Source organism: Dipodomys ordii, unplaced genomic scaffold (genome assembly GCF_000151885.1).
Source record: "Dipodomys ordii isolate 6190 unplaced genomic scaffold, Dord_2.0 Scaffold10, whole genome shotgun sequence".
Taxonomy (NCBI): domain Eukaryota; kingdom Metazoa; phylum Chordata; class Mammalia; order Rodentia; family Heteromyidae; genus Dipodomys; species Dipodomys ordii.
Window position 1 is genome coordinate 20,920,753 of NW_012267226.1, and position 20,296 is coordinate 20,941,048.

At 56.8% G+C, this 20,296-nt stretch overlaps 3 protein-coding genes across 4 annotated transcripts in view; all 3 read right to left on the bottom strand.

The window, feature by feature from the left end:
- The window catches only part of C1qtnf5 (C1q and tumor necrosis factor related protein 5), a 1,626-nt gene extending 1,128 nt beyond the window's left edge, over nucleotides 1-498 (bottom strand). The window contains exons 1-2 of the mRNA XM_013009504.1: nucleotides 422-498; nucleotides 4-197 (exon numbers count right to left, since the gene is read on the bottom strand). Coding sequence (XP_012864958.1) covers nucleotides 4-154 — 151 coding nt within the window. The 5' untranslated portion in view covers nucleotides 155-197; nucleotides 422-498. The remainder of the gene's footprint in view (nucleotides 1-3; nucleotides 198-421) is intronic.
- A 645-nt stretch (nucleotides 499-1,143) lies between these two features.
- Nucleotides 1,144-5,395, bottom strand: Mfrp (membrane frizzled-related protein). The gene is made up of 13 exons (XM_013009646.1): nucleotides 5,342-5,395; nucleotides 5,150-5,252; nucleotides 4,925-5,038; nucleotides 4,634-4,798; nucleotides 4,320-4,533; nucleotides 4,008-4,138; nucleotides 3,714-3,839; nucleotides 3,420-3,496; nucleotides 2,688-2,836; nucleotides 2,232-2,362; nucleotides 1,999-2,127; nucleotides 1,462-1,589; nucleotides 1,144-1,368 (listed from the first exon to the last, which is right to left on the bottom strand). Exons 1-13 carry the CDS (start codon nucleotides 5,393-5,395, stop codon nucleotides 1,144-1,146), a joined length of 1,746 nt encoding a protein of 581 aa, XP_012865100.1.
- A 4,360-nt stretch (nucleotides 5,396-9,755) lies between these two features.
- Usp2 (ubiquitin specific peptidase 2) overlaps nucleotides 9,756-20,296 on the bottom strand; it is a 29,274-nt gene continuing 18,733 nt past the window's right edge. Inside the window, exons 1-12 of one of the 2 annotated variants that reach the window (XM_013009792.1) lie at nucleotides 18,956-19,333; nucleotides 15,752-15,802; nucleotides 14,816-14,939; nucleotides 14,300-14,411; nucleotides 14,095-14,205; nucleotides 13,889-13,953; nucleotides 13,597-13,700; nucleotides 13,435-13,515; nucleotides 12,916-12,994; nucleotides 12,608-12,715; nucleotides 12,332-12,452; nucleotides 9,756-11,809 (exon numbers count right to left, since the gene is read on the bottom strand). In XM_013009792.1, the coding sequence (XP_012865246.1) occupies nucleotides 11,722-11,809; nucleotides 12,332-12,452; nucleotides 12,608-12,715; nucleotides 12,916-12,994; nucleotides 13,435-13,515; nucleotides 13,597-13,700; nucleotides 13,889-13,953; nucleotides 14,095-14,205; nucleotides 14,300-14,411; nucleotides 14,816-14,939; nucleotides 15,752-15,802; nucleotides 18,956-19,102 (1,191 nt within the window). In that variant the 5' untranslated portion in view covers nucleotides 19,103-19,333 and the 3' untranslated portion in view covers nucleotides 9,756-11,721. Of the gene's footprint in view, nucleotides 11,810-12,331; nucleotides 12,453-12,607; nucleotides 12,716-12,915; nucleotides 12,995-13,434; nucleotides 13,516-13,596; nucleotides 13,701-13,888; nucleotides 13,954-14,094; nucleotides 14,206-14,299; nucleotides 14,412-14,815; nucleotides 14,940-15,751; nucleotides 15,803-18,955; nucleotides 19,334-20,296 lie in introns of those variants that run through there. The other variant, XM_013009791.1, reaches the window with a different exon arrangement.

The window sequence follows — 20,296 nt, forward strand, 5'->3', positions numbered from 1 at the left end:
GGCCGTCGCGGCCGGGCAGGCCCTGGCCGCCATGCTGGCCCGGGGTGCCGGGCAGGCCGGGGTGGCCCGTGCACAGGCTGGGGATCTTGTTGTTGTCCAGCGGGGACGAGCCGGACGCCAGGTCCAGGAGCAGCAGGGCGAGGAGCGGCCTCATGGTGCTGGAGCCCGGAGCCCGGACGCTGGGGTCCTCCGGTGATCTGGGGGCCGGGCAGCGGTGGAGTCGGGGGCGGGGGGGGGGCCGGAACCCCAGGACCCGGCACAGCCGGGACCCACCCCACCACCATGTACCCGAAGCTGGGCGGCCACGCGAGGGGGACGGACCCCCGTCCGGGGAGGGGTCGGCGGCGCCCCCCCTCGGCGCCCCCCCGGTCGCCCTCCCCCCAGGCTTCCCCGCAGGCCGCTCCCCCTCGTCTAGACTCACCCCTCCCGACGCCCCCTGGCTGTCGGTCGGCTTTGGGGGCGCTCGCTGCCACGCTGGACCCTCGGGCCGGCCCCACTCCCGCCCCTGCCCCTGCCCCTGCCCCTGCGGGTCCCCGGCCCTGGTTCGCGCCCCGCTCCGCTCCGGCCGCTCCGCGCTGCCCCTCCCAGACTCCGAGAGGAAACCAGTTGTTCCCAGGCCAAGAGCTCTGGGCAGGGAAATAGCAGGGAAATAACTCGTGGTGTCGCCCGGCGGCCGGCCAAAGTGTGGGGGGAGAGGAGGAGGAGGGAGCCGGAGCCGGAGCCCGCGCAGAACAGCCGCGAGCCCGCGGGCTCCTCCGGAGACCTGGGGCAGCTGAAGCCGCGGGGGAAGGGGCCAGCGGAGCGGCCCGGGACCGGAGGCCGAGGACAGGCCTGCCACGCCGCTCAGGCCCTCGAACAGAGCTGTTGACTGAAAGGAAAGAGCTGAGGAGCAGGTGGGAAGGGATTGGAAGCAGCAGATGGAAAGTTGGATGCAGAAGATAGGAAATCCAGGTCAGGGCCTCGGCTGCGAGCCATCTAGATTGTCCAGTGGCTCAGAGGGGAGCAGAGGGACAAGGGAGGAAGCAGGGAAGCTGGGGGGCGGGGGCAGAACCCCATGCAAAGGTCCCCTCTTGTGTCTCCCTCCTGCCACCCATATGGGCAGAGGAGAGCAGGCCGGCAAAGGGGCAGGGGCTGGCTTTGGGGTCAGGGCTGGGCACAAGCCTCCATGCCAGCTGCTGCCGGCAGCCTGTTACAGTTGAAGGGCCAGGGGGTGCCCAGCAGCGCCAGGCTAGACTGGCACTGGTGCTCTGCCTCCTGGCAGACGGAGCGGCAAGGAGGAAGGATGCGGCCTAGGGGTGTGCAGCGGGGCACAAGCAGCCCGCACAGGAGCCTCCGAAAGTTCTGGTAACAAGGAAGACTGGTCAGGCTCTGTGGGAAGAAGAGAGCCATCCTCAGCGATTTGTTCCCCAGGCTCCCTCCCCTTCCTGGAGCCTAGGACCTCCGCTGGCCTCTGCCCCGCACCTTGTAGCCTCTGAGCACCTCTACCACCTCCTCCTGGGTGGCCATGCCCACCCAGATGTTAGGGAAGGCCGTGGTGTTGTAGCTCAGCCCGAGACACATCTCCACCTGGACAGGCTCGCAGGCTAGCTCTGTAGGGGAGAGGAAGGTCACTGTGGGCTCCTGGTTTGAGGTGTGTCAGATGGGGTTGCGAGGTGGGAGGAGCTAACATGGAGAACTGTTACTGGAGAGCCAGCTCCAAGGGTGCTGTCACCCTGGGCATTGTGCAGACCCCTCCCTGTCCAGGGAAGGTAGCCCCTCAAAGGGGCCAGGGCCTGCCCTGTGCAAAAAGCTCCCCTAAGTCTGAAGCGGGCTGTGAAGAAGGACTGTCTGAGACAAGATAGCTGACATTGTTCCCAGGGTTGCCACGTTCCTTTGGGGTGACACTCCCCAGCGGGGGGCCCAGCCCCTCTCAGACAGGAGGTGTGTGGGGACATAGGCTGTGGGGTTCCTCTGAGTGGGGTCCCCTGCCTGACCAGGGCACAAGGGGCGGCTCCTCACCTGGGGGCGGGAAGGAGGGGCTGCTGCAGTTGGTGGCCCGGTCTCCTGTGCAGTGTCTCCACAAGTCACACGCCAGCCGCAGGGCTCCACAGCCTCCATCCTGGCAGAGCTCCCTCGGCCCACAGGGGTCTGTAGGGACAGAGGCATTGTGGCACCCGGGCCGTGCCCACCGCTCTGCTCTGTTCCAAGGGGCCACTGCCACCACCCATACCAACTCTCCCAGAAGCACCTACTCTCTGTGGCGTTGAAGGCCCGGTAGGTGGCTGAGAAGCCCCTGCTGCTGGTGCCCTGAGCCGTTCTGAAGAGCACAGCCAGCTGCTGGTGTGAGGAGATGAGGGGCCGGGGCGGCTCAGCCCCACAGAACCTGCTCAGAGCAGAGTGGTCCTGGGCCCAGGCTCTGAGCTGGGCCGCGGGGGGGGGGGTGCAGTCCCCCACATGCAGAACTTGGGGTCTGAGGAGGAGGGTGCACACTTGAGCTGCCAGGACGGAAAGATTCAGGGCGGGTTAGTGGGACGTGAGGATGGCCCCTAAAGGTGGGAAGGGCTGGATATGGAGAGGTTTGAGGGAGGACAGCAGGAGTGAGACTTTGAAGTGAGAAAGAGCAAGCCATGGATTAGGGATTCTGGCCTGGCAGATGGAGGATGTGGGGCGGGGTGGGGGGGGGTGGACGGTCTTCTCCTGCTCTGTACCTGCCCAGGAGGCTGAGCGGTCCTGGGTTGTGCCCTTCGTACACCTCCACGTAATCAAACTGGCACTCATCGTGCTCTTCCAGGCTGAAGTTGTGGAACTGGAGTTCTATGCCATGTCCCACTGGCACTGAGATATGCCAGGTGCAAAGCTGGGGGGGAGGCAACAGATGGAGACATTCGTGGGTGCTGAGCTCCAGAGGGGTTCCATGGCCCCCGGGCCACGCTGGGCAGGGCCCTAACGGAAACCCCTGCTAGGTCTTACAAAGGGCCTTTGAAGCTAGGGGCCTGTAGTACTAGCCATGTAGGAAGCTGAGACCTGAAAGTCATAGTTTGAAGCCAGTCCAGGGAGAAAAGTGTGTGAGACTTTATCTCCAAAATAATCAGCAAAAATAAAAGCTGAACTAGAGGTATGACTCAAGTGGTGGCGTGCCAGCCATGAGGGAAAAAGCTTAATGAGGGATACCAGTGCGCACACACACACGCACGCGCGCGCGCACACACACACACACACACACACACACACACACACAGCCTTTTAACTTGTCTGGTTCCCGAGATGGATGAGTTTGCCCATGGGCATGCCTTAGTGCTTAATATAATATTCCCTTCCTGCCTGCTTGATCTCTGACCTCCCAAGCACAGGACAGTGCGCCCTCCTGCTCCTAGTCACCCTAACCTTGGTGGCTCTGCTGTCACCATGTGTGCTATCCTATACCGGCGCTCTGTGCTTACCTGTTGGACAGGGTATTGCTGTAGAGAATTGGGGGTAGAGAAAGTGCCCTGGAGCCCAGTCAGGTTCCCCCCACACCCTGTGGAGAAGCAGAAGGGCTCATGAGCGGCTGGAATCTAGGCCCAGCAAGGCCTCAGCGACGGTAGAGGATGCATGTAGGCCAAGCCCCTAAGCAAGCAAGGTCTGGCCAGAAGAATGACCAGGCAAGGAAAAGCACTGGGAACACTGAGGTCCTGGCCCCACCTGGGGTCAGGTGCCTAAGACAGTCCCTCCCGTGGGCCTGGCAGGGCTCATACCCGAGATCTTGGCACTGCAGTTGGTCTCATCACTACCATCGGCACAGTTGGCAAAACCATCACACACTGAGTCCGGTAGCAGGCAGACGAGCTGGTCACAATGGAACTCATCCTGGACACAGCTCCCTGGGGGGGGGGGAGACATCTGGAGTCCAACCCCGCCCCTTCCCAGAGAGTTGGGAGTCACTGGAGCTGTTGGTGAGCATGGGAGGGTGTGTGTGGGGGGGGACTTGGGGGGTGGGGGAGTGAGTGGATGGGCGGCAGGCAGCTGGGACATGGTGGAAAGACACTCACCGTGTCCAGGGGCCATAGCCTGGTACCAGGCCTGGAAGCCAGATCCTTCCACACTGCTGTCTGAGACAAAGGTCGCTCGGAGGCGGCTGGCATTGGTGTTGAGTGTGGGGGGAGGCACCCTCCCACACACCCTGAAACAATCCAGGTTGAGGGTGATGGGTGCTTTAGAGTCTCCTCCAGGCTGCGCAGCCAGGTAGTGACAGAGCAGGTCCCAGGGGTCCTGTCTCTCAATTCCCTTCCAGTCTAGATGATTCTGTCTTCACAGTTCTACCCTTTAGACAGAGTGGAGTTTCTGAGGGGAGGAAGACCTACCTGAGGAGAGGCCCTTCAGGCTCTGTGAAGATTTCCAGGCGATCGAAGAGACAAGAGGCCACGCCCTCTATGCCGAGGGCTTCGATCTTGAGCTGTATGGCTTGGTCTTTGGCCACCTGGATTTGCCACACGCAGTGGGCATTGGGTGGGTAAGGGTCTGGGTAGTTGGGACTGCTGAAGAAGCCGCTTGGGCCAGGAAGAAGACCCCCGCAGGCTGCAGAGTTGGAGGTAGAGCTTAGAAGTCAAAAGGAGGGAGGTCCTTTCCCCCTCTCTCCAGCCTGGCTTTCTGGCTGCCAGAACGCCCCGGTACTCACTGGCATGGCGGCTAGGGCTGGTGTCTGCCTCCTGCTGCCCTGTCGTTGTTGGGGAAGCGGTGCTGGTGGTGGTGGTGGTGGTGGCAGAGACAGTGTTGATGGTGGCGAGGCTCTGGGTGGGCCATGGGCTCCCAGTAGTTCCAGATAGGGGTGCAACCTGCAACTCTGGGAACAAGGGATTGAGGATGGTGATTTGGAGGTGCAGGATCCCTGGGGAGTGTGTGTGGGGGGTGGGGGGGGGACTGTTCACAGAATCCCAGTTTAAAGACCCGAGCAGTGCTGGGCACTTACGAGCGAGGATGACAGCCACCAGCAGCCCGAGCAGCAGGAGCAGCAGGCTGGTGAGCAGGAGGATACAGAGGCAGGAGAAATGACAGTCGGGTCGCAGCCCTCGGGGACGCCGGCCTGCAGGCAGGCGGGGGGGGGGGAACGTGGGGGGGTAGGGGGGAGTTGTTTGAGAGTCACTTCTCTTGGACCTCCCTCTACTGTTCCCTGGGTCCTGTCCCCACGAGTTACCATGCCAGGGAGCTTGGATGGTGCATCTACCATCCTGCTGGAAGGCTGGAGGGAGGCACGGTGGCCCTGCTTCCGGTTCAAAGGCAGGGTTGCAGAATTCATTCTGGAAGGTAGAGAAGCTTGAGGGCCAAGGACAGGTGTGTGTCTGGTGGGGGCGGGGGTCTTGGGAGTGGTGTTCTCTGTGGCCCTTACCTTGCTCAGTTCTGTGACCTCTGTGTAGAGGATGGCATCTGAGTGGTTCTTCATGGCCCAAACATCTGCATGGCTCTCTGGAGTCTCCTTGACAGCAGCCCCTCCCTGGGATCTCCCCGAAGGCTCACTCCCGTCCACCAGCCCCCTACCAAAGGGGCAGCTTCTACTTCCAAAGAGGAAAGGGCTGTGAGGTTAGACCAGCAGCTCTTGGCAGACTGGCTGGCTACTGGCTGCTCAGTCCCCATCGGGGAGGGGATCAAGTGTGGAGGAATTTGCAAAGGCATGAAATGGGCCCTTAATCCAACTCAGCTGAGGCTGCTGAGGTCCAGACCCCAACGAAGGGTGGAAGTTCTTAAAGGCACAGGCAATGCCTGGGTATACGGGTGAGGAAGCTAGGTTCACAGGGGTCTGGGACTAGGGGAGCCCACTCACCAGCCCCTTATGCCTCACCCCAATGTGCTGAGCAAAGCTCCTAGGGCACTGGAAGAGAACATCAGGAGGACTCAAATGGTCTGGGAGACAGAGAGAGGAAAGAAGGTGGGGGGTGGGTAGGACTGGTAGCGCCAAGGCCTCTGCCTTCTAAGGGCTGTGGACAAAACCAGCTGCCCACTGGTTCTCACTATTTTGGTGATGTGGCCATTTGCCAAGCCTGGGTCTTCGGAGGACCCTGTTATACCACCTATGTGACCAGAATAAGAAGAGAAGCCATTCCGGCATGAGCTAGAGTGGGGAGAACTGGCTTCCCAGCCCCAGGCCCCCAAGCCTGCAGGGGAAAGGACCCAAGGGAGAAGTAATGTGGCAAGGTGGGGATAGAGCTGCTGTTGGTGCTGTTTGCTTTCATGGGGTCTGCTGTAAGCCTGTACTGCGGGGATCACTTCATGCCCTTTTTTGTCTCTTTTCTTTTTGGCCAGTACTAGAGTTTGAACTCAGGGTCTTTCAACTTGCTTGCTTGGCTGGTGCTCTACCATTTGAGTCATGCCTCCAGTCCTGCTTTTTGCCAATTGTTTTGGATATGGAGTCTCATGGAGTGTTCTGCCTGGGCTAGCTTCATTCCTTTATTTTTTTAAATTTTAATTTACTTTTTTTTGTTGAACTCTGGGCCTGGGCGCTGCCCCTCAGCTCTTCAACTCAAAGTGAGCACTCTGCCACTTGAGCCACAGTGCCACTTCCAGTTTTCTGAGTGGTTTATTGGAGATATGAGTCTCATAGCCTTTCCTGCCTGGGCTGGTTTGAACCTTGATCCTCAGCTCTCAGCTTCCTGAGTAGCTAAGATTACAGGCGTGAGCCACCAGTGCCCAGCTAGCTTCATTCACTTAGATCTCAGCTTTGTGAAGCTAGGATTATAGGCATAGGCCACTGGTGCTTGGCTCTCTTGTCCTTTCCCCATATATGAGGCGATCCAGGAAAATCCTAGGCTGGCCCTGTGTCCTTGGGGAGAAAGGAGAGGGCCTGCTAGTCAGTTTTGTATTAGTCCTGCTTACACTCAGAATCAAGCAGGGAAGAGGGTCTGAAGCAGCTCAGCATCGCTGGCTACCATTTGTGGAATGCTTGGGCCCTGGGCAAGCGTTTCTCTTCTTCCATAACTATTTTACAAAAGACTGAAAAAAAAAATGCGGAGGTGAGCTGAACATAGAACAGAACAGATCCAGTGTGTTTTTCCTATGGCAAATACTTTCACCCACAAGGTGGGGGGAGGTGTGGTACGGGAGCAGAGGGGCAGAGTGGTCGAGGGGAGAGCAAGGAGGAAGAGCCGAAGGAGAGGGTGATCCCAGGTGGATCTTCTGCACCCAGGAGCGGCATCCACCCCCCCAGTAGCTCTCCATCTTCCTCACTGGGGACTGCTTTCCATCTAGGGCTCATGCCTCTCCCTGGAGTCTGGTAGCGCTTGGTTTTGAGGGAAAGCCTTTTACATAGCTGCAAGGACTCCCCCCCCCCCAGTACTGTATGCTTTAATACAGGAGGTCCCAGGTTGCATCCCAAACACCAAACAAATCCCCCAAAGCCCAACTGCAGCAAAGTGGGAATCTGTTGAGTACCTACTGTGTGCCATACTGTTATTGTGTGTGTATGTGTGTGCCAGTCCTGGGGCTTGAACTTAGGGCCTGGGCGCTGCCCCTGAGCTTCTTTTTTGCTCAAGGCTGGTGCTCTACCACTAAGCCACTTTGAGTTGGTAGTTATGTTCCGGTCACAGATGAGCAAACCAAGGCTCAGAGAACTAATCTCGGGTTTAATTCCTGGCTGCTCTCTGCTGTCTTTGGCTTCCTGCACAGGCACTTGCTTGTGCCTGGGAGGGTTTGAAGGGTCAGGACATTCGTTCAGAGGTGTCCAGCTCAGATTGACCTACTACGGCACAGGTAGCTAGCTCATGTGGGTCTTTTGGGTATATGAATGTCACATTGCTATTCAGCTGGGTTCCTGATAGGTGCAGGGTGGGAAAATGATGCAGACCATCTTGCACAAGGCTGGTGATGAAGCAGTTAGAAACTGCGCTCATTTGGAAAGGGAACCAACTCCATCCAGCCTTTGCCTCTCCCAGGCCCAGCGGCCATGAGCTCAGCATCCTCACTGACAAAACCAGTGCAGCATGGACAAGGGGACGGCTGTGGTTCTAGCTCTGAAGCTTTAGAGGCTGAAACATGAATTTCTCTGAGCACTGATCACTCAAAATAGCAGTTCTTCACATGGGAACAAGGGAGCCGTGGATGTGTGAATCTCCTCTTGAACATGTAATTTGGAGGAAAAATGACTTAGAATGCACACAACTGAGCCAAGGCTGTCAGGACTCACTAGACCTAGCCAATTTGTGGGCACAGAGGCCCCTGGAGGGGGAGGTTCTAGTTCAAGGTTATACAAGAGAAACTGCAAGTTGAGGGAGCACCTCCTCCCCTGGCAAGGCCCTCAGGAATGCCAGCACCAAGGAGAGAAGAAATCCAAGTTGCTAGGAGGCAAAGAACCCTGAGGACAGATCTGCTTCTGTTTGAGGGTCTGTCTTGCACCTTGGCCTGTTGCCCAGGCGGTTAGAAAGCACCACAGGTTAAGAACCGAAGGGAGAGCTGGGAGCAAGAGTGCCAGGCCTGTGTTGAGTCCCCGTTACCATATTCCCCATGAGACAAAAATGTACAATTGTGTCGCGCCGGGCGCTGGTGGCTCAGGCCTGTAATCCTACTCAGGAGGCTGAGATCTGAGGATCGCGGTTCAAAGCCAACCCGGGCAGGAGAGACCGTGAGACTCCTATCTCCAATAAACCACCAGAAAACCTGTAGCTCAAGTGGTAGAGCGCTCGCCTTGAGCTGAAGAGCTGAGGGACAGCGCCCAGGCCCAGAGTTCAAGCCCCACAACCGACAAAAAAAAAAAAATGTACAATTGCGTCTACTGCCAGCAGAAAACAAATCTGAGGCATTAGAACACTTGGCTCCAAGCTTATTCCATTCTGAAGAGGTTTTGTTCATCTTAGGCGTGTGGGAAATAATTGGCTTTTAAAATCATATCCTGAAGCCCGGTTCTGGTGGCTCACACCGGTAATCCTAGCTACTCAGAAGGCTGAGATCTGAGGATTGCAGTTCAAAGCAGTCCAGGCAGGAAAGTCCGTGGGATTCTTTATCTTCAATAAACCACTCAGAATACCGGAAGTGGTCCTGAGGCTCACGTAGAGCACTCCCCTTGAGCTGAAGAGCTCAAAAGGGACAGCCCGCAGGCCCAGAGTTCAAGGCCCACGCACGACCAAAAAGAAAAAAAAGTCATATCCTGAAATGTACTCATTACCTGACTTATGTAACTATAACTCCTCTGTACATCACCTTTACAATAACAATTTTTTTTTTTCGGTCGTGGGGCTTGAACTCTGGGCCTGGGCACTGTCCCTGACTTCTTTTGCTCAAGGCTAGCACTCTACCACTTGAGCCACGGCACCACCTCCGGCTTTGTGGTACTGAGGAATTGAACCCAGGGCTTCATGCATGCTAGGCAAGCACTCTACCACTAAGCCACATTCCCAGCCAGCTGAGACTTTTTTTAATTTTTAATTTAAAAAAATTTTTTTAATTAAAACAATTTTTTTTGGGTCTGGTCGTGGGGCCTGAACTCTGGGCCTGGGTGCTGTCCCTCAGCTCTTCAGCTCAAGGCTAGCGCTCTACCACTTGAGCCACAGTGCCACTTCCGGCTTTTTTCTTTTTATGTGGTGCTGAGGAATCAAACCCGGGGCCTCAAGCATGCAAGGCAAGCGCTCTACCACTGAGCCACCTTCCCAGGCCCCTCCCACGCCTCCTCCAAGACCCCAGGAGCCCTCACAGCTGTGCACCAGCACCCCGGTGTTTCAGCGAAACAGCAGATCACCCAAGCCAGTAGTAGTTCAAAACGACCACTGATTATACACAAAAGTCCCCACACCAGGCAGCGATGTCAGCGTTGTCAGGTATGAAATCTCAGAATATACTGGAATTTATCTCTAGAAGATATTAGAATATGGGACATGACCTGTCACCCTTCTAATAAGGCTATATAAACAATCGTGAGATTGAGAAGAAAATCATGCCTGATGTGTAGAACGTTTCAACTTCTTACCAGAAGTGAAATGTCTAAGAACAAGTTGGCAGCTTTTGCCAGAACTTAGCATTTGCAGGCTGAAGCAAAAACATATGGCCTTTGCTCTGCGGGGGCCCTTTGCAGGCTCGACCTCCTCCCAAATCAAGACTCCACCACTGGCCATCTTTTTCCTCAAAGCTACTATTTATTCTGTACAAGGTTCCACTGTACATCAGACATTCTTCTACCCTTGCTTACACAGTAAACAAGTGTACACCAGCCCTTGGGCTCAGGTTCACAGGTCTTCCCTAGAGAAGGGTGTCAGGCCAGGTAAGCTCAGGGATCTTTCTCTGGTGCCTCTGCCTGGGAGCAGGGGCCCTCCAGGCTGTGAAGGCACAAGCCAGGCCCGGCTGTGGGGATGTGCGGAGCACACTGTGCTCCACGCCTTAATGCCCGACAGCTTTGCTCTCTGGGACAGCATGGAGTTCTAAGGACTCAGGGCAAAAAATAGCAAGCCCACAGAAAGATGATGGAGGCAAGATGTCCCCAGACCCCAGGCTCCAGCTCCCAGGGAAGGACTAAAGACCAATGCCAAGAGGAGCGTGAGTGAGGCGCGGCACGGGCATCCCTGAGAAACTCAGTCCAGAGGACCTGTGTCTAGGCGGCTCTGAGAAGGGCGGGGCAGGGAGCCTAGGGGAGAGGGGACTAAAGAGAATAAATTAAAGGTGAGAGCAGCTCTGGGGACTGGGGCTTGTGCTATCCTTCAAACAGCTGGGGAGTAGACCAGGGGAGGACGAGGAGTTGGGCAGGAAGAACTTGATACACTATCTTAAGAAATCTCCTTCTGTCCATTTCCCTTTACCTCACTGCATTGTACAAAGTGCCCGGGGCGGAGGGGAGGGCCCTCCTTGCCCACAGGCTCGAACATGGCACTGGGGAAATGGGAGAGGCTGAGGGATATCTCAGGGAGGGGCAGTTACCCCCTGGTCCCCAAATGCTATAAGGCACAATTCTTGGAGGCAACTAGATTCCATCCAAAACATTAAAGTAACAAAAACAAAAGCAAAAAAAAAAAAAAAAGAATCCCAAACCACCCCAAAACAAAAAACTTTTCCATCCCAGGTCTACTGTGGCTATGTTTGGGCCTGGCCAACACCCACCTAGCCACCACAGGGGGCGAGCATGAACAACATTGTACTTGAATTAAAAAGAAAAACAAGTCAGCCCCAGCTGTGAAGAGGTGTGAAGTCGAGCATCTCCAGTTCGTTCGTTACAGTAATTAAGAAAAAAGTTGGGCTTCTAAAAACCCAAGCCAGCTTTTGCCAAAAGACGTGCCCTAATCTGTGCCCCTGGACTTAGCAGCCTAACGAGGGCTCTTGGCTCATGGGTGGACTGATGAGCAGGTACATGCAGACACTGGGGTCCTCCATCTTGCGATCCAGGCAGCGATGCTCCCCGCGGGCTCCAGAGGGCGCTGTCTTCCCAGAAGGCGTGGGGGCTGGAGAGGGCAGCAGGTGGATGATGATCCTCTCCCCACAGACTGTTGTTGTGACACACAGGAAAAAACCACAAGCTTAATGCAAACAAGAGAAGCCGAGGGAGTAACTGTGCCGACTCCAGTCTCTGTGTCCAGTCCATCTTCCCTGCCAGGCCTGGCTCGGGGCACCTGGCTCCTTTTGCTCCAGACCTCGACCAGGCTGCATCAACTCCTGCTCGGCAGCTTTATTTTAATTTATTTTCTCTTATTTGTCAGGATTTTGTGTGTGTATGTTGGTTTTTTTTGTGGTTTTCTTTTTTGTCTTTTTAAAAAACAGAAAAGGGGCCACCACAGGGAGGGGGAGGGGAGCAGCGCCTCACTGCTACATTCGGGAGGGTGGACTGGCCAGTTCATAGAAGAGCAAGTAGGCGTCGCTGGTGCGCACTTGGCTGGAGGACATTGGTGTGACACTGTGGAGAGATGACAAGTGAGAGCCCTGTGAGGTGGCGGTGGGGACACAGGCAATGCTGAGGAGGGAGGGCCCATCTCTCACGTCTCTGTGGTCCACCCAACACTAGCCTCGGCCTTTCAAGCTTCTGAGTGGGCTGCACCTCCTGGGTGTATTTTGTTGCTTTCTGGCCCTGATTCATTCATTCATTCATTCATTCATTTTTTGCTGGTCCTGGGGCTTGAACTGGGGCCTGGGTACTGTCCCTGAGCTTCTCTGTGCTCTACCCACTTGAACCACTTTCCTTTTTTTTTTTTTTTCTGAGTAGTTTATTGGAGATAACAGTCTCATAGACTTTCCTGCCTGGGCTGGCTTCACACCTCGATCCTCAGAACTCAGCCTTCTGAGTAGCTAGGATTACATGTGTGAGTCACTGGTGCCGGGTTTCCCTGACTCTTTCTGTCCATTCAAGATGGAAGCCCTGTAGATGAGTGAGGTACAGGTGGCCAGCCAGCCAGGAGCCCCCGGTGGAGCTGTCTCTCACCTGGAGTCATTGAAAGTGTGCCATTCGCCTGTCACTGGACTTCGGCAGTAGGCTGTGTAGTGGCCGCCCATGGTGGTTCCGGAGTGATTGGACACAGCATACAGGTTGTAAACAGCATGGTCTGTGGAGGGAACAGGCATGGAGCCCTGGAGGTCTTTCTTGGCCCCACATTGCCTCCCGTCCGCCTCCCCTTCCTCACCTCTACTGACTCACGCTAGCAACCTCGTTTCTACCTGCTTGTGTCTGACACACTCGGGCCTGCTCAGAGATACTCACTGGTGTTTTCTGAGGCGAATTCTCTCAAGTCCAGGTCTCGTAGTGGGAAATTCACAAATGTTGTGAGCTTGCTGGTTCGTAGCCTGGACTCTGAGAATCGTTTCAGGTCTGGGGGTGTTGAGTCAAGGGCAATGCAACAGGAACAAAGTGGAGGGATCACATTCTACACGGGAAACTGAACTTTTCTGGGAGAAGCTGAACAGCAAAGAACACGAGCCAGTCCCCACTGCTCCTGTCATCTTTTGGTCAGTCTCTGGTCATCAGTTACCCTCCAAATCAGGTCCCTGCCCTGAAGGACTTAAGGATACGGAGCACCAAGATCTTTGGGAACCTCTGGATGGAGAACTTCTTTATACATCGTTTTCTGGCTCGGCAGCGACAGCAGGTCTGAAAGACAAGATAAATGGGGCTAGAAAGAAGTCAACGGAGCCAATGAAGCCAGGTGCTAGGGGCTCACACCTGCCATCCTTGCTGCTCAGGAAGCTGAGATCTGAGGAGCTGGGTTCGAAGCCAGCCCAGGCAGGTAAATCTGAGACTCTCAGCTCCACTTAACCACCAAAACGCTAGAGGTAGAGGTATGGCTTTAGTGCCAGGGCCCCAGCCTTGAGTGAAGAAGCTAACAGGACAATGTCTAGGCCCTCAGTTCAAGCCCTAGCACCAGCAGCATGTGTGCACACACGCGTGCACACACGCGTACACACGTACACACACACACGTACACACACACAACGCAAAGTCAGTAGGTCAAGCTTGTAACTCCTCAGCTGGACATTCCCCAAAGCAGTCCCATGGAAATACGTTCTAGCCATTTCCAGAGAAGGACTTACCGGCTTCTCATCGCCATCGAGCACATCCTCTTTGGTGAAGAGCCTCATGCAGTCCATTAATGTCACCTCAGGATAGCCTCGCTGGAAAGGAAGGGGTTAGCGGTACGTGATGCGGAAGGACGGGAGAAGGGGCTCCGGAGGGGTGGCTGCAGTGGTGCGTACCTTAGCAATGGGCAGTGAGAGGTCCCAGAAGGGGTCAAAGACTGTAGAACAGTAGCCACAGTCGGTGCACGTCAGGGAGCTCTTCAGCTGCCCAACAAAGAGATCTGGGAAAAGCAAGCCAGGAGATGCTGACACAGGAGGATGAGCACCGGGTCTCCCTTCTACAGCTCCTGCCTGGTTTATGGCACACTGGCCCACAGAGAGTTCCCTGAGAGAAGAGTCTTCAGGGCTTTGCATGCTCTGCTCAGGCAAAAACAGTGAAAGCTGGCATTCCGTCTGTCCATGCACTTACCCCCAATCCGGCTGTCTTCCCGCTCTAGGTATTTTCTCCACATCTGCCGCCCTTTTTCATCATCACTGGGAATCAGAGACAGGAAATCAATTGGGTCAGAGCTAAAACTATGGCCAGTTTAAGGGTCTATCATTCTAGGTCTTTAATCTCTTGCCCAAATTGGAACTCCCAACAAAGTAGGTAAAACTCAAGTTCCTTGCACTCACGGGAGGTGATCAAGGTTCTCCGGATTGGACTTTGGCCTCACGGTGACCCGGTTCACCTCATTGTGGAGCCCGTCCAGAAGAAAGCGAAGGAACTCCTGAGCATCCTGCTGACTGAACCCAAAGAAGTAGTAAGCAGAATATTTGTACTGAGACCCTGCTCATGCTGCTGTGTACCCTGAAAAGGACATACATGCAAGGCCCTTACTTATAGCCAACGAAGCGTGGTGCATATCTCTGGATCTGGGTCTTAAACTCAGATGGGCTCACCACATCATTGGGGGATGAAGTCCATATGGTCTGAATTAGTTTTGCAAACTCTGTTGGAAGAAGAGATCACAGAGAGGGTGTGGAAGAGAGTAAGATAGTGTCTACAGAAACTCTGGCACACATCTGAAGTCCTAGCACTCAGAAGAATGAGGCCAGATGATCTTGAGCTCAAGGCCAGCTTGGACTCTGTAGCTAGATCCTGTCTTACAAAAAACAACCAAATCTCCCTGAACCTAGAGTCCCAACAAGAAGTAGGCAGAGAAAGAAAACCAGGCACATGTACATGCAGAATGGAAGCGGGGCTGAGTATGCAGCTCAGCAGATGGTGTGTGTAGCACACGAAACCCTGGGCTTATCCCCAGGACCTCAAACCACCACATCACAATCCCATGACTCCCCACAACTAGGAAGCAGAGACCACTGAAATAAAGTGTTGAGGGGGGGCAGGGCTCACCTTCCATGAGGGCTGTGTGTGCGTTGCTGGTGTGGCTGAGGTCCCGCAGGTAGAGCCTCTGGAGGCAATAATCTCTCAGCTCCCGTGTGTTGCTTAGACACTGCAGAATCGAGTTCATGAAGCACTGCAAGACACCATCGGACCAGCAGTGGGTGCCACCGGCCTCTGTGTTGGGAAGCCTGGTCCCCAGCCAAGGTGGGGCTGGATGTGGTACAGGTTTTAGGAGGTGGAGCCTGCTGGGAGGCCTCTAGGTACTGGGAGAATGTGCCCTTGAAGGGGTTCCTGGAGCCCCAGTCCCTCCCTTTATCACTCTCCCATGAACTTCTGCCACGATGAACTACCTCACTACAATGGATGAGGGACTTGAAACCTCCGAAGCGGCATCAAGAGTGCTGATTATTCTTAGAAGGTAATTTACCTCATCTATTTGTTATAGGGTAGAAAGCTGACTAACACCATAGGGGAGATGCACACAACCCCGCCCCCCGACATTTCCTTTAGTGAGGACCAAAGGCTCCCATTTCCAGTTCATCTACTGCAGTTCCTCTCATGAACCCTCTTCACAGCCTCAGGTTCCTCTTTTCCTAAGTGTGACACGAGGCCAATCTCTACGATGGGCCCAGGTGATGTAACTGGTTATTTACTACAGAGGTGTGCAAAAGGGTGGACAGAGGGGGTGGGAAGTGATGCGAATCCTGGAGGAGGAGGATCCAGGAGATGAGCATGCTGGCAGTTATAGGGCCAACCTCCTTTTAGCAGTACTTCCTGTTGGGGGATGGGTGAGGCAGAGCCCAGCAATTCTGTCAAGCACCAGCCAGGAGGGACAGGCACTAACTGCCCTAGAGGGTCAGAAGTCAGCTGGAGGTGGGAGACTGGTTAGATCCTTCAGTCAGGGGTGTGGGGGATGGCCTCAGGAAAGGAGTGAGCAGAGCTTACCGTGTTCCCAAGGTTTCGAAGACCAGCCAGACCCTGGGCACTCTTAGAATTCTGAAAGCAAGAATAGGTGGCAGGTAAGCATACGGCAGAGGCTGGCCTGGCTACACTCTCATGTAACATTCTGCCACCGGGACCATGGGCAGGGGGGGGGGCAGCCATACTCTCTCTTCTACCCAGTCTTTGTACCAGGGAAGAAAGAGAACTGAGAACTGCTTTGTATTTCAACTCAGCCCCAAATACTCTTCAGGGCTTTGTTTTCTTGTGTTGACCATGTATTTCCCCTTATGTCTTTGTTACTCTTCATTCTCTGCTACAGTGAATACCGGAGATTAGAACTAGACACGAGGAATGGTACTATCTGGGTACATATTTGACTCCAAGCTACAGAAAATTTCAAGTCCCAAATCCAGACATTATCTCAAATGACCTATATTTTTAGTACAAATTCAACATATAAGGCAGCTATAATAATAGGCACCTTAAGGAGCTTATGAAAAGTTAAATGATCACACACCCTGATTCAGTTTCCATCTTCTGCCGGGAAAAACTCAAGCTTGCCTGCTGTTCTGAACTGCCAGAGACAGGTGGAATTCCTTCCAGCTGACCTCAGCTCCAGCGGCTGATTAAGAGCTGAGAGAATCCTCCCTGCCTGGCTCAGGTTTCAACATCCTGACCAGCCACTGGCTGGGAATCCCTGCGAGGGCAGATTGCACCAAGCCGAAGCACCTGGCTGAGGTGCCACCGCCGCTCTGCATGGTGTGGAGGCTGAGAGGGGGCTGGAGAGAGAACAGATACTAGATCTGGGCTCTGAGCACTGTTCCCAGTCAAGACCTTTTGGCTAATACTGATCACTCCCAGGAGTCAGAAAAGCTTCAGGCCCAAAGGGTTAAAGAAACAGTTTGGTAGATGAATCTGCCACCCCGTGTTCTCAGGAAGGAGATTTGGGTGCAGGCAACTCTGGAGCAACACTGGCTGGGGCATGCGTGGGGCCAGCTCAACCCTGATCAGAACAGGAGCCTGAAATAACTCAGCTAAAATTACTCATGCCGTGTGCTGACAGCCTCCATAGGCTGTCAGCTCAAAGCCCAGGAGATTGTCAGCTGGGGGGGGGGGGAGAGGTGAGGGGGGAGGAGCAGGCCGAAGGAGGGCTTTTCTCAACCACTGCTTTGCCCATCCCATGGTAACAGGATCCCTTCCCTGGCCAGTTGTCAGGTCCAGCACTAACAGGTAGGAGTAGGAAACATACCCAGAAAAGAGACCTGGCTTACACCTGCTGCTGGACAGAAAGCCCGCTGTAGGAGCCTGCTAGAGCGAGCAGTGTAGGGTCCCCCAACACCCAACACGGTCTAAACTCCAATAGGTCCAGTGAGAGGACCACCACAGAGAGAATTCCCAGGGAATTTATCTCTGGTGAACCCATAAAAGACTTCCCCATGGTCCAACAAAAAATGCTACAGAAATCTCCATGCTGCCCATTTGGAACCAACAGTTAAAGCGTGCCCACACAGAATGCCCACTTACACCTATTTTTGGCAGTGCTTTATTGGTTCTTACCCTCTGTTCCTCAGCCTACATCTGTCTGAACAGACTGTAGATGTAAAGTATTCCACCACGGGTGACCATGCCCACCAGAGCGGACCCTGAGCTCAGTGCCAGTGGGGGCGGGGGCGGGGGCGGGGAGATGGGTTCATCTGTCTGCAGAGGTGCACCTGGATTCACTCGGACCCAGCAGTGTAGGGATCAAGAAGGGCCCCCTCTTCCCCAGGCTCTTTCCTGGGGCCACTTTATACCTTCTACTGGTCTAGGGGTGGGGAGAAGGGGAGGATTGCAACCTCCTGTCAATTTCAGTGTTTTTTTTTTTAGGTCAAGAGTTATGTTTTTGTCTACATTTTCCTGAGCTCAAAACAACATACTCTTTTCTGCGGGCTCTATGAAGAAAACAGGGGATTTACAGAAGTGGGGGTGGGGGAGAGGGGAGAGGGGAGAGCTAGCTTGCTCAGCCAGATAGTCTTCTGCCATGAATAGGAAATCAGGAGCTCCAGGGAAAGTCAGCACTTTCCATTCCAGAGAGGAACAAAATGTCCCAGGAGTGACCTTTCTTACAGGGCAAACAATTCTACCTCCGAGCTGGCAGGGAGAGCGCCAGGCTAGAACTGGAGGAGGTGGGACCCAGGCGGGCACAGCCAATCGCTCACTGGAAAGCAGAAGGAAATGACCCCAGCTGCTGGACTGTGACTCAGGTGCAAAGAGTTGACAAAGTTTGAATCTGGCACTTCCTAACCCTTGGCCATGGCAAAACTACAGCCGTCTAAGAACCAAGCAGGGTTCTAGAGGGCAGCTGCCACCTTTCAAAGAGCCGTCCCTGGTTAACTGCGGAGGTGGCATCTGCAAGAGCAAGGCCATCTGAGGTGGCCATGGCTGCAGGCTACAGACCCCGGTCCAGGCCTTTCCTGCCCGATTCACCGGCACCACGAGGGTCAGCCATGTGTCCTGGCTGCAGCCAAGGAGCGTAGTGTGGCCCTGGCACGGGGCAGGGCGCGCACTGCCAACGGGAACTGGTGCCTGTTACATAAGACCTGTCAAACGCGGGTCCCTGCTCCTTTCCCAAGGGGACAGCGGCCAGCTTCGGCCTGGCCATCACTCTGGGAGCTGCTTCCCGGGAGGACCCCCACCCCCCCGGGTCCCCCATCCACCCAGCGCAGCTGCCGAGGGCAGGGGACCGAAGGAAAGCCACCCTCCCTCACCTGTCTGCAACTCCTCTGCCCTTCACAGGGTCAAAGGGCCCCCGGCATCGACCCGTGGGAAGAGACCCCTTTGGAGACCCGAGGGGAGGCGCCCCCGACCCCCGGGGCAGCCCTCCCCGGCGGGGGTCTGGCCTTGGAAGGGTGACCCTCGGGGGCCGCGGGCTGCGCGCGCCAGCCCGGTCAAGGTTACACTTTGCCCGCACCTGTCCCGATGGGTGCCCGAGAGCCACCTGGTGCCCGGGATGCGGAGCGGGGGCTGTGCGGGGGCCCGGGCCGGGGGACACCGAGCCGGGGAGGGGGCGGAGCACGCCTGCGGCCACGGGGGAGGGGGTGTGGGACGTTCCTGCCCGGAGACCCCCGAGCAGGGCGGGGGGATCGTCCCTCGCCGGGGCACCCCGGAGGAGGCGGGACCCCAGACCCTCGGCGTGGGGAGGGGACCCCGGGAAGACAGCCCGCGTACCTTGGCTTTGTTGAGCAGAAGCCCCACGAAGGTGGACAGCAGCAGGGACGGGGAGAGGGGGGAGCGCGGCCGGAGCTCCTTGGCGAGGGCGGGGAAGGGGGCGGCGGGGGGCTCCTCGGGCAGGGTCACGGTGTACGAGGTGCGCATGCTGGGGGGCGGGCAGGGGGCTCGGCCCCACGCTCAACGCTTGGCCGAAGGGGGCGCAAGGACGTCCCCGCGCCGTGCCACAGCCCGGACACCGAGGCCGGCGAGGCCGCCACCGGACACCGTCCGCGGCCGTAACCGTTACTGCGGGGCCGATCGCACCCTCGTCCGCCTCAACCTCCCCACGGCGCGCGTCCAACCGCCCCAGCCCGGCTCTCGCGCTCCGAACGACGGGCAGCCTCGCGGGCGTCTGGAGCCGCGCGACGTCAGCGCAGGGGCGTGGCCTGGCGCCAAGCCCCGCCCCGCCCCGCCCCCGGGCGGCCGCACGCGGACCTGAGCGAGGCCGCCGGCCCGCTGCCCCGTGCGTCCTACCCGGTGGCCGTTCCCGGGCGCCCCGGGTCTGCTCGTCCCCTCGGAGCTCTGCCCCGCCCCAGAGGGTGGCAGGAGGGCCCAGGCCGGGGCCCGCAGTCCGGGGCCGGCCTCGGTGTGGGATTCTCTTTTGGGGGACCCCGCAGTATCTCGGGGCTCCGCAGAGCAGGCCTCCTTCAAGGCTGGTATCAGCCAGGAGAGGGCCGCTCCTCATGGGGGGGTGGGGCTGAACCCTTGGGGATCCAATGTCTTCTTTCTGGGGGACCCCCGACCCTCTGGCCGGCGCGCATGCTCAGTCCGCGGGAGGGGGGGCGGTGGTCCCCTATGGAGACCCCGGAGGCTGAGGTCCGCCCCGCGGGCCTAGTCGGGCCCACTATCAAAACGGAGGTACGATAAGTCCTCGGCCTTCGGGGCCCCAGGAAAGAACTTTTTTCTGGTCCCAGGGAATTGCTCAACCCAGCCTCTCCGAGGTGGCGCGGGGTGGGGGGGAGGATGCTGCCGGGTCCCCGCGGGGCGGGGGGCGGCCCCGGGGGGCGGCGGGGGGCTCTTTCCCACGCCCCGCCCCCCTCCCCGCGTTGCGCGCCGAGCCATCTGCGGGGAGAAAGTTTCTGGTTGGGAAGCGTGGCAGGCTATTTTTAGCTCGTATTTTTAGCGTTTAAAAATACTCGGCGAGGCGGCAGCGTGTGCCGTTACTCATCTGCGGGCTCCTTCTGTTCCTCCCGGCGTGCTCATCCCCGCAGCGCACACGCGCCCCGCGCACACGACCACGGCCGCACGGACGCGTGCGGGGCCCGGACTCGAGGCCACCCACCCCCGGGGCAGCGGCTT

Coding starts and splice junctions, on each gene's coding strand:
- Mfrp (XM_013009646.1), bottom strand. CDS start 5,395: ATGAAGAACCACTCAGATGCCATCCTCTACACAGAGGTCACAGAACTG. Junction 4,139..4,319: donor CCTGAAGGGCCTCTCCTCAG/GTAGGTCTTCCT, acceptor GGATTGTTTCAG/GGTGTGTGGGAGGGTGCCTC. Junction 1,369..1,461: donor AGGTGCTCAGAGGCTACAAG/GTGCGGGGCAGA, acceptor TTCTTCCCACAG/AGCCTGACCAGTCTTCCTTG.